The sequence below is a fragment of the Chanodichthys erythropterus genome, chromosome 19 (assembly GCF_024489055.1).
Source record: "Chanodichthys erythropterus isolate Z2021 chromosome 19, ASM2448905v1, whole genome shotgun sequence".
Classification (NCBI taxonomy): Eukaryota; Metazoa; Chordata; class Actinopteri; order Cypriniformes; family Xenocyprididae; genus Chanodichthys; species Chanodichthys erythropterus.
The window spans coordinates 10,097,894-10,110,350 of NC_090239.1; the positions used below are offsets into that span (position 1 = coordinate 10,097,894).

Consider the following 12,457-nt stretch of genomic DNA (forward strand, 5'->3'; position numbering starts at 1 on the left):
CATGTTGACATGCTTGCGTAATATCATGTCACCCCACACCATGACCTTAAACAGAGGAATCTCTAAGTGTATCGATTCTTCAATAGTGTCACTGTTTACCGCAGGGCTTTTTTTTTCTCTCTAAAAAAAGCATTGAGGGTTTATTTGTACTTTTAGAAATTCAGCTTCCTTACAACCATACAAGGTCTTGAGTTTAGTTTAAAATGTTTTTTGTTTTCTCTCAATGGATATTTAAACAAACCCGTAACCCTACATATAGGACTGGGCATAACTTTTCTTATACTTTTTGCATTACTGACATGAACGATGCCTCAAATCATGTGACCTAAAGGTGCCCTAGAATCAAAAATTAGATTTACATTGGCATAGTTGAATAACAAGGAAAAGACATAGAGTTTCAAACTCCATTGCTTCCTCCTTATGTAAATCTAATTTGTTTAAAAGACCTCCGGAAAACAGGCGAATCTCAACATAACACGGACTGTTATGTAACAGTCGGGTCATTAATATGTATGACCCCAATATTTGCATATGCCAGCCCATGTTCAAGGCATTAAACAAGGGCAGCCAGTATTAACGTCTGGATGTGCACAGCCGAATCATCAGACTAGGTAAGCAAGCAAGAACAATAGCGAAAAATGGCAGATGGAGCAATAATAACTGACATGATCCATGATATGATATTTTTAGTGATGTTTGTAAATTGTCTTTCTAAATGTTTCGTTAGCATGTCGCTAATGTACTGTTAAATGTGGTTAAAGTTACCATCGTTTCTTACTGTATTCACGGAGAAAAGAGCCGTTGCTATTTTCATTTTTAAACACTTGCAGTCTGTATAATTCATAAACACAACTTCATTCTTTATAAATCTCTCCAACAGTGTAGCATTAGCCGTTAGCCACGGAGCACTATCAAACTCAATCAGAATCAAATATAAACTTCCAAATAAATACTGTACTCACATGATCCGATGTATGTATGTATGACAAACATTTTGTAAAGATCCATTTGAGGGTTATATTAGCTGTGTGAACTTTGTTTATGCACTGTTTTATAGTCGAGAGCTCGGGGGGCAGGGAGCGCAAGATTTAAAGGGGCCGCAGCCTGAATCTGTGCATAGTTAATGATGCCTCAAAATAGGCAGTTAAAAAAAATTTAAAAAATCTATGGGGTATTTTGAGCTGAAACTTCAGACACATTCAGGGGACACCTTAGACTTTTATTACATCTTGTGAAAGAACGTTCTAGGGCACCTTTAAAGGAGAAGTGTGCTTTCATTTTTCTAAGCAATTTGAATGATTATTTTCACCTGACAGATGATAAAACAGGTCATACTTTAATTGGAGTAGTAAATAAAACATAATTCTGCCTTAAAAGGGACATAAATTGAGAAATCAAATTTTCCTTGATCTTTTGACATGTCTTTGTACCATTAAAACATCCTTTTATGGCTTCATTATAAACAAGGCATTTATGTCCTGTGAAGTTACACAGGCAAATACATTTGCATATGACTGCCTCCAGAGCAAGACATCGATGAATAGTTATACATCATCGCACCATAGGCCCCGCCCACTATCATTCAGTTGCTTAACGGCTGACGTTTGCCTGCGCTGGATGTGAGCGTCGTGTCAAAAGTAAATAGAACCCATTATAATCACTGATGCTGTCTACACTGGATACAGTATACAGATGCTCATTTAGTTTTTAACATAGTACACATACTACAGTCTGTCGACAACAGGACAAATGCTCGTTTGCGTCTCTGTACAGACTTCAGAAGGATCCTAGAGTCGGAAACAAGTGAATGGTTTAATTTAATGCCATCCTTGTTCACGTTGGAGGATTATATGTTTGTTCAGAGCATTTCGTTTTGTAAACGAGGCGTAATGGAGAGTTCACAAAGAAACTTTTGTTGAAAGATGAAGCAGCCAGCTGTATTGGATCTTACAACAGCTGCATCACAAACCGTAAGTAAATGAGTTCATAATGCTTTGTCTGTAAATAATGGTTTTATATGGTTAATGTTTTCAAAACACTTACTCGCGTACAATAGTGAGTGGCCGTTGATACCGTTTCCTATGCAATGTTAGCCAATCATAATAGTGAACGTTTAGGTGTTTACTGACAAGCCTTAAAGGAGACAGAGGTTCAGAATGAAAGTATTAGAAAGTTTTTTTAGCGTTTTCTTTGTGCAAAAAACTTTATTAACATTATAAGTGAATCTCAACATATTAAAATAATCGGTGTCATAACCCATTTAAGTTGGTTCTTTCTAATGCATCAAATGAATGCCTCTAATGCCAGTTTAATCATCAATACTTATTTCCTCTGCTAATATACCTCATCATTTTATATTCCACTGTTATGAATCTGTCGTCTGTATGTTTGAGCTGATTACAGTGTTTCTTTGTTGGCTACTTAGTTCCACATACCAATTCTCCTTAACGTCTATGAACTCTCCACACAGGCCTTCTACATCTAATTTAGACTTTAGCTAGAGCCACTACTCCCACATCAATGCCCTCACATGCCCCTCCGCCATAATTCCTCCCAGCAGGATTCAAAACAAACCAGTTTATTTTTTTCTACCGTTAATTAACTGAGGATTAGATAGATGGAGGTGTAATATTGATCTCAGAGAGCCAAATTCTCTGAAGCTGCTTCATGAAGGAGTCCTAATGATCAATGTGGTGCTCAGAGATTGTTTTAGACTCTCTGGCCTCTTTATTTCTGAATGAATCGCTGCTTTTTCCCTCCTTCACTCCATTCCAGCTCTCCTGCTGAGAGTTTTCCCTCATAAAGCCTAGCTTACTCTTAAGTAGAAGACCTCCCACTTTACCATTGTCCCTTAAGCTAAGCTTTACAGACTTTTTTTTTTAGTTTCTTGGCTGGTTTCTTCTGGGTCCTGTAACCCTAGGGTTTCAGGTTCTAAAAATAAGGAAATCTGAGCTCTTTCCCTTCTCTGGAAGAATTTGTAGCCACATGTTGATGACTAAATGTTCTTGGCTAATAATGGCGATAATCATAGAAATATGTGTCTGAGCTGAGCGGGGCAACTGACTCACTGAGAAGGTTATGTTTGGTTGTGATTGGATTGATTTGGGAGGGGGGAGGTCCCTCTTCCTGTTGATTTTGCTGATATAATCACCCTCCAGAAAGTGTGATAAATTACGAGATCATTTGTGTCTAGACACGCTCTCAGCGGAGTTCTAGTGTGATGTGACGTAAAAATTACCTGAATATGTCACTCTGAATTTTACTGTCAATGATCATTGTTATAGACTCTGACTTTGTGTTTGTTTTCTTCTTGTTTTCCTTGACTGTATCCTGGTAGCCTTACTTTTTCCCTTCAGAATTGCTGATGTGTGTGTGTGTGTTTTGTGTGTACACACTACACGCGTTTGCATAGAGAATGTTAGCACTTCTTCCCCTTATTAAAATGTATACATGATGTCTGCCAAATTTCTGTAGTTACTGTGGGTATTGTACAGGCACACTACATTTGAAAAGTAAAACGGTAATATCTACCTATTTCAAAATGTAATTTATTCCTGTGATGGCAAAGCTGAATTTTCAGCATCATTACTCCAGTCTTTAGTGTCACATGATCCTTCAGAAATCATTCTAATATGCTGATTTGGTGCTCGAGAAACATTTCTTATTATCAATGCTGAAAAAAGTTGTATTTTAAACTTGTATTAAGTTGTGTATTATGCCCTAAAGTTGTGGTAACTTGATATTAGCCCCTAATTTCTTTAAAGAGATCAAACCTGAAGGAAACGTGTGATGTGCCAAATTTTCCACCACAATGGTAAGGCATTGTTGATGTAGTTAAAATAGTAATAATGATGCTTGCGTTGGTTATGGAAGATGTTCGTAAGGGTCTGCAAAATGAGCAAAATAGCCAATGCCGTCTTTCTGTTTTCACCCACAACAAATACAAATGGTTTCAAGCTCCAGGTGAGAGAAACTTCTGTCCATTCCCAGGTTATTGTGTATTGCTTTAGTCTGAGTGGTCTGTTTAATGGAAAGCAGGTAGCACCCCTCCTTTTTCTGTCCATTTGAAAGAGGCTCATTCTGATTCGGCTTTCCCAGAGCAACAGGTGTTTTCATCAGGTGTTTTGCTCAGATGAGGGGAGGGATTGTAATAGCGTTCAGCTCCGAACAAAAGCTGCTTCAGTCAGGACTGCAGAGATCTGCGATCTCCCTGCGGGGGCTGGGCAGAGAGAGCGAAAGACAGAAATCGGGGTGGTGAGGGGGGGGTGAAGTTTCAGCTAAACAACCCACAACCCTTTCCTTGAAATTCCTGATTCTATCAGATCCTATCAGATCCATTGTATTTCAGTGGAATACACACATAATCCTTTGGAAGGTCTGTTTGAGTTGTGCACCCATTGTGATGCTTCAGTTTGTGTGTGTGTGTGTGTGTGTGTTTTTTTTTTAAAGGGATCATAAAATACAAATACTCAAAAATAAAAAAAAATCATAATGTACTCTTCCTCATGTCATTCCTAACCTGTATGACTGAATTTGTTGCCCTAAACACAAAAGATGATGATCAGCAAAATGCTCTTTTGCGTACGTGAATGGGCTTTAAAGGATTAGTTCACTTCTGAATTAAAATTTCCTGATAATTTACTCACCCCATGTCACCCTAGATGTTTGTCTTTTTTCTTCAGTCGAAAAGAAATTAAGGTTTTTGATGAAAACATTCCTGGATTTTTCTCCATATAGTGGACTTCATTTACCAACGAGTTGAAGGTCCAAATTGTAGTTTAAATGCAGCTTCAAAGGGCTCTACAAGAAATAAGGGTCTTATCTAGCGAAATGATCTGTCACTTTCTAAAAAAAATTAAATAAGTTAAATACGTCTTAACCACAAATGCCCATCTTGCACTAGTTCAGCAATGCGCCTAGGACTGGGGGATATATCGCATGTGATTGTCACGCGCATTTCGTCAGTAAAGCCGATTCCCTGATTACCGCTAAATCGCCATCACTTGCTTTCAAATGAAGCGGCATTTAATAGACAGAGCCATAGTTCACTGACAAACCACGCAATATCACGTTCATTATCGAAGGCGATTCATCTGCGATATGAGCCCTAAATGCGCCATGAATTATGTAATCATGTTGGAATGGTCACGTGTGATGTAAGCAGAAGTACTGCGGTAGGGTGAAAAACTCCATCTCATTTTCTCCTCCAACTTTAAAATTGTCCGGCATCGTTTTTTTTTTTTTTTTTTTTTTTTTTTGTAAAGGCCGTTTGACTTGGTCTTTGCACGATTGCTTTGTAAACACTTGTTCAGTGCTTCCGCCTACGTCATGCGTGACCTTTCCAATGTGATTACGTAATGTGTGGTGCTTCGCAGAGCTAGTGCAAGATGAGCATTTGCGGGTAAATTTATTTGTTATTTTTTTTGAAAATGACCAATTGTTTTGCTAGACCCTTATTCCTCAGCTGAGATCGTAGAGCCCTTTAAAGCTGCATTGAAACTGCAATTTGGACCTTCAACCCGTTGGTAACTGTTGAAGTCCACAATATTGAGAGAAATCCTGGAATGTTTTCCTCAAAAACCTTAAACCTGAATTTCTTTTCAACTGAAGAAAGAAAGACATTAACATCTTGGATGACATGGGGTTGAGTAAACTATCAGGAAATTAATTCTGAATTGAACTAATCCTTCAAAGAATTTTTTTGTATTTTTTCGGTGAACTTTCGCTTTAAGTCTTGATTATTCCTTTTTGTTGTCGTCATCATCGCTGTTCATAAGCATTATGTTTTATTTTTGACTAACTCTGTATCTCTCCTTTCTTGCCAGGTGGCTGAGGAGAAACCGTGAGAGAGGGCAGCGTGAGGTCCCTGCTCGTTCAGGGACGATGAAGAGGTTCAGGCGTCATGGGCATGAGTCTCAAAGGGACAAGCACAAACAAGACCTCTATCAATTCAACAAGGTAATCAAGCCCACATCTTCTGTAGAAAGTTTGTTTTGCTGTTACACATACACTATATTTCAGCAGTTTTTTGGTATTTTATATATTTCTTGCTGTCTGTTGATTCGTAAGTGACAAAGTCTTCTGTCTATATAGGTGGGAAACTCTGTATGTCATACAAATAGTTTTCCTCACATGAAGCTTGTGGGAAATTCAGTTACGCATACACAAATATTGGGGTGTAGCTATCCATCCTTTTTTATTATAATTAACATTTTTTTGTTATTTGTTTGGCATTTTAATGTATTTTAAGTTTATTTGTCTGCCATTTTGTTAGGGCTGCACGATTTGGGGGAAATAATTTTTTTTCCCTGTTTAATTGCAATTTTAAAATGCATTGTTTTTTTATTTTTTATTTTTAAATTTAAAGCTCCAGGTTTACTGTGCTTGTTTGAAGGGCTGTGCAGTTTGGCCTATGTTTTTTTTATTTTTTTTATTTTATATATCAATATGAGTATGAAATAATAATAATAATAATAATAATAATAATAATAATAACAATAATAATTTTACTGATATAAAATAAAATAAAAAATTATTATTATTACCAAATTCAAATGTAAAACAATAAGAAAATATAAGAAATAAGAAATATTGCAATTTTACTGTAAAATAAAAAATGAGTTATAAAAATAATGTATTGTAACTCTAAAATTACAATACTAACAGTTGTCTTCATTTCTTCGTTTTCAAATGTTAAATCATCAACCTCCTTGTTTTACAGAAAACCTCAATGAGACTTTAAAGCTTTTCTTCCCTTGACCATAGCCAGTTTATAAGGGCTTCTCATTATAAGTTTAGGAAGATGGTTGGCGCAAGTTACATTCCTAAGTGCATGTTATAAGTGACCCAAACTCAGAGCAGATGCAGAAATGAGTTCATGTGGAGCACCATTTACTGTGAACCGAGCTGCTCAGGGATACTGAAAACAGTGCAGTGTTTCACTCTCAAACATGCACCGCATATTTAAATAAATCACAGCCTTTACAATTTAATAATCACACTGAGCCATATTGCAATTTTGTTGTTTTTCCAATCAATCATGCAGCCCTACATTTTGGATGGATTTTTCCCCCTAAGCTCAATTTGTAAAGCAGTGCTTTCTCTGCGGAGGATACATGCGATGCTGCTATATAATTCTCCCAGAATGAGACCTATTAAAAGGCAGTGCAATTGTGCTCCCTAAATATGTTCCGTTTTAGAACAGACTATATATGACTATGATGTCTTAAAATGTAAGCTGCACATGTAGTTCGCTAATACCAGAGCTCAGTGTGTCCAGCTCTATATGTGTGATGTCTCATTTCTGTCCTGTCTTTAGACTGTAGAACATGGTTTCCCTCATCAGCCCAGTGCACTGGGTTTCAGCCCCAGCCTGGAGCTCCTGGCCATCGGTACCAGATCAGGAGCAATCAAACTGTATCCTTCAACAACCAGAAGATATTTCCACACTTTGGATTATTTGATCTGTTTGTAAAGCTACTCGTGACCTATACCACTGTCACATTCCATTCCCCTGTCTCTGAATCCTGAGGGCAGAGTGACTACAGTGTGATATGATGAAGTGAGATTTCCGGTAGTTCATAGTGTGGTTGTTCTAGTGGCTCAATTGTACACACCCATCATGCAGGTATTTTGAAAGGCGGAACAGTTTATATTAGTGCGCAGAGCTGAGAACTCATGTTCATGTAACATTTTTTTCCCATACTGTTGCGTAATTTTCTCTGTTAGTCATTTACTGAGGAAATAGAAATGAGTAACTGATGTTTGGCCAACATTACATCCCTGGTATTTTATTTTATTTACTTACTTTATTTAATTATTATGTTTTTAATATATTTGATTTATTTTGGTTTTACTAAAAAAAAAAAAAAAAAAAAATTAGCTACAAGCTGCAATTAACAGGGTTCAAGCGCTTTAAGGCCTTTGAGCACATGCATAAAAAGGTATTATGTTTTATTTAGCAAGCCTGTAACCATCTAGATCAGAGATGGAAAAGACCATTTACAGCCAATACAGGTAATTTCTAAAGAAATATATAGTTTTTAAAGCTTTTTAACAATTATAGCACCACCTATGGAACAATCTCCATAAAAGTTATACTACTATAACTATGACTATACTATAACTATACTATGTACTACCTAATTTTGTGAAGTTCTACATAAATTTTCAGACATATCGTGATTTGATTTGCCATAGAAATAAAGCATTTTACATCTTTTTAACAGTTATAGCACCACATATGGCCCAATCTCCATAAAACTATGCATACTTCTTTAGAATCATACGTCGCATGTGCTCACCTAATTTCGTAAAGTTCTGAGTTTTCATTTAGGACTGATTTCTGGATTTTGGGTACACTAGGCCACGGCTGTTTTCTAAATATATATATATATATATATATATATATATAATATATATATATACACATCAATTACGTGTTTAAAAATGTATGTGAGTGTTTTGTCCATCTTGAGCCAAGGATTGCAATGACTTGAGTCTGCAACAAACATTTTAGGAGTTGTGAGCAATTTTTTACTTTTGATCCCTGTAGCGCCACCATTAGGCAAATTGGGGCAAGCATTGTTGACGTTGTAGATGAGGTGGGTACTACCATCCCTCAAAGTTTTAAGTCTTTACCACTTACGGTTTGGTCTGCCCGATCACTTTTATGGCAGAATGTTAATCTTTGAAAATCCTAAACTCTATGCGCTTGAACCCCTAATGGATTACTTCTGTCTGACTTTCGAACCCCACAAAAATAAGTCTTCTGTGCTGTGTTTGCCATGTGTTTCCTTAACCAGTTCTCAGGTACGGAGCTCCAGGTGTGGAGTTCATGGGACTTCACGAAGAGAATGCAGCAGTTACACAGGTGCACTTCCTGCCAAACCAGGTACAGTTTAGAAATTTAATCCTGACACCTTTTGATTTCACATAGAATTTTTTTTTTTTTTTTGCATGTTAAAGGGGTAGTTCACCCAAAAATGAAAATTATCCCATGATTGTCCCCCCCCCATTCACAACCATTATAAACCTTGGAGGACAAAGGATATTTTTAAATGTATCTCTGATTGTGTTCGTCTGAAAGAAGATACAGGTGATATACACCTAGGATGGCTTGAGGGTGAGTAAATCATGGGATAATTTTTATTTTTGGGTGAACTATCCCTTTAATTTGGATTTCATTCCAGTCTTTGGGATTTGGTTTCCAATGAATCATTAGTGGTTTTTGGAGAGGTTGCTATTTCAATAAGTTACACAGAAAACAATTTTAATCCATGCATGTCATTAAGATGTTAAGGAGGTCATATCAGCAAAATATTATACCATGTTATGAGAAATCACATTAACTGTATATATTATTTTAACAAAAATATTGATGGATTGACTGATTGATGTCTGTATTTAATTTATTTATAATTTTTTTCCAGGTGGAGTTTGTCACATTACTGGATGACAACAGTCTGCACATGTGGACACTTAGGGCCCATAGCAGCATATCCGAGCTGCTTGAGATAGGACGTTTCACTCTCTCTGGTCCACCTGGGTGAGTCAAGAACCCACACCTATGGATGCTCATGCACACACACCCAAAGAATGAGACACGAGCACTGACTCATGCTGATCCAGATGCTACTGATACTAACTTTTGCTCCAAATCTATATATAATGTACACATGCTGTCAGGAGACTTCCATGATTCAAAGTAGCTGTTTTTTGCAATCTGTGATGTCATATTCTATCCATCCATGAATGATTATTCTAATTCTCTGTATTTATTATATGTGTATATATAATATAGAAAAGATGTATTTTGATGTTTATTATAAAAAGGAAATGCATTTATAACACATTGTAAGAAAAAAAATTAAAAAAGTGTATATGACCTAAAAAAATAACCCAGCAGTCTAATCTAACTGTCTATCCAGTGTCTCATCTAAGCGTAACTGGGGTAGAAAACAAATCACTAGCGCTTTCATTTTAACCCCCTTGTGATGTGACAGTGCCCCTCCCAGCGTGACGCGGGTCACGGCCGTCCTGGCACACTCATCGGGTGAGCTGCTGCTGCTGGGCACGGAGGGAGGACACGTGTTTGTTGTGGAAGTGCCAGGCTTCAGAGAACTAGAGGAGAACAACATTAGTGTGGATGATGTACAGAACAGGTCAGACATCACATTGGTCAAACTTATGAATTCATGTAAAGCCAAAAGGACCATTTTATTCAGTAGTGTATATACTATTCTTTATAAATAACACAATGATGAAGCAAATGTTGGGTTGTGCATACTAAAGTGCATATTTATCCTAAAGGTGTCTGATAAAATAATAATCATGATAATATTTAATGTTTCAGTCTTTTATCTTTTGCAAAATAGTGTTAAATAAATGTTTGGTCACTTTACATATGAACACTGTATTTAAAGGCAAGAACTAAAATTAGCTTATTTTACATACTTTTCTTTGTTCTGAGACCCTGTGACCTGCAGTTCTATAATCTCTCAATTAATTTTGCCTATATACACACGCCACATGCATTCTTCAAATAGTTTCTCTGGAATGATATTATGCAACACTTTCGCATGCCTGAGACAACTGTTACAGTTACTCTTTGTGATCGCTGATCTGCTCATCTCTACTTTTCCCAGAGTTCCAGAGGATTATGCCGGCCGCAGGAATCTGGAGTGTGTAGAAGCGCTGCACGAGAACCCGCTCAACCCACGGCAGGTGCTGATTGGCTACGGCCGAGGTCTGATGGTTCTGTGGGATCTGGATCGGCAGCGTCCCATCCAACACTTCCTCAGCACACAGGTAGCAAATACTGCAATGTTGTCGTTTAAACTCTGAAACTCAACTCTTATCAATCATTCTAAGAATGTTCTAAGAAGTGGCTTGTAATTTTCTCATGTTGTGTTCTCTTCAGCAACTAGAGAGTGTTTGCTGGATGGAGGATGGGGGGAACATTCTCAGTTCTCATAGTGATGGGAGCTACTGCCAGTGGACAGTCACCGGTGAAGATCCGCAAATGGAGCCCGAGAAACAGGAGATTCCGTATGGTGAGACTGCATTAAAGAAAGTACTTGTTTTTAGTTACAATTTAAACATGGACAATGTACTTCTGTTCGAAAACTTACACTGTCTGAAATTGTGAGATTTCTGCATATGTACTATATTTAATAAAAAAAAAACTCTTGACCGTTAAGAAGGTATGTTCTATAAATATTCATTTTTGTAGTGTGAATACAGTCCGTATGTACATTTCAACGATTTGGGGTCGGTATGATTTTTAAAAGCTGAATTTCTTTGATCGAAATGCAGTAAAAACAGGAATATTCTAGGGCTGTCAAATCGATTAATCGCTTTTGGAACAAAGCCCTGTGTCTTTGACTGGTAAAATGTATTCATATATTAAGCAATCTGTCTTTACGTCTTTAAATGAACTATATCTCCACACAGGTGCCTTCCCCTGCAAGGCCATATCCAAAATTATACAGCTGCCATCAAAACAAGGGTGAGTCTTGTATATTGTTTATCATACAGTACAGTGAGTGTTCACTAACTGAAGCTGAGACAGGTGTGTTTGCTTGTGGTGTCATTAACCCAGAGTGCTTCACCATGACTCACAACGTCTGGTTTAATATTTAAACCTTCCATAGACGTTAATATGTTCCACTCCACATTTAGATCCTCCATCTGATTTTTCTTTTACCACTAATCTCTAGCCCATTTTATCATATTGTCCTTTCATTTCATATTGCTTTATTGTTTCTTCTTTTTCATTAAAATATTTGGAAAGTTCTGGAAGATCCAAGGGGAATTTGTCATCTAGTAAACACATTCTTATCCAAAATAATGTGTCTTCTGTTCTCTCTTCCCAGTCCCCCATTCCTTATCTTTAGCGGAGGGATGCCGAGGGCCAGTTACGGGGACAGACACTGCATCTCCGTCATCCACAGTAAAACCCACGAGGCCCTGGACTTCACCTCACGTATTATCGACTTCTTCGTTATTCGCGATGGAGAGAACCACAGAGGTAGAGATTGACACTGAGAGACTCATTGGTCTTTTCCTCTCTTAAATATGTCACTGTTTTGGTTCCTTTACATGCTTTCTTCTATATCATATTAGCTGAGCTGCAGTCAGTGCACTTCCTCTTAGTGATCTAAATGTGTTGCAGGTGAGCCAAGTGCTCTCGTGGTTTTGGTGGAGGAGGAACTTGTGGTGGTTGATCTACAAACTGAGGGGTGGCCCGTCATCCAGACGCCTTACCTGGTGCCATTACACTGTTCAGCCATCACCTGCTCGCACCACGTCTCCTCCATCCCACTCAAACTATGGGAAAGAGTGCAAGCTGCAGGAGCCCAGCAAAACACACACTACTCCAAGAAGGTACGCAAGAATATGCATGCACAAATACAGAAATATTAAGCTCAGAAAGCATGTTACTGAATTAAACGAC

General features: G+C 37.5%; 1 protein-coding gene across 3 annotated transcripts in view; it reads left to right on the forward strand.

Moving 5' to 3' along the window:
- The window catches only part of llgl2 (LLGL scribble cell polarity complex component 2), a 31,200-nt gene that overhangs the window by 6,364 nt on the left and 12,379 nt on the right, over positions 1-12,457 (forward strand). For all 3 annotated transcript variants that reach the window (XM_067369216.1, XM_067369217.1, XM_067369218.1), the window contains exons 2-11: positions 5,826-5,958; positions 7,319-7,416; positions 8,812-8,893; positions 9,432-9,547; positions 10,005-10,163; positions 10,647-10,809; positions 10,922-11,054; positions 11,455-11,509; positions 11,877-12,031; positions 12,176-12,387. In XM_067369216.1, coding sequence (XP_067225317.1) covers positions 5,884-5,958; positions 7,319-7,416; positions 8,812-8,893; positions 9,432-9,547; positions 10,005-10,163; positions 10,647-10,809; positions 10,922-11,054; positions 11,455-11,509; positions 11,877-12,031; positions 12,176-12,387 — 1,248 coding nt within the window. In that variant the 5' untranslated portion in view covers positions 5,826-5,883. The remainder of the gene's footprint in view (positions 1-5,825; positions 5,959-7,318; positions 7,417-8,811; positions 8,894-9,431; positions 9,548-10,004; positions 10,164-10,646; positions 10,810-10,921; positions 11,055-11,454; positions 11,510-11,876; positions 12,032-12,175; positions 12,388-12,457) is intronic.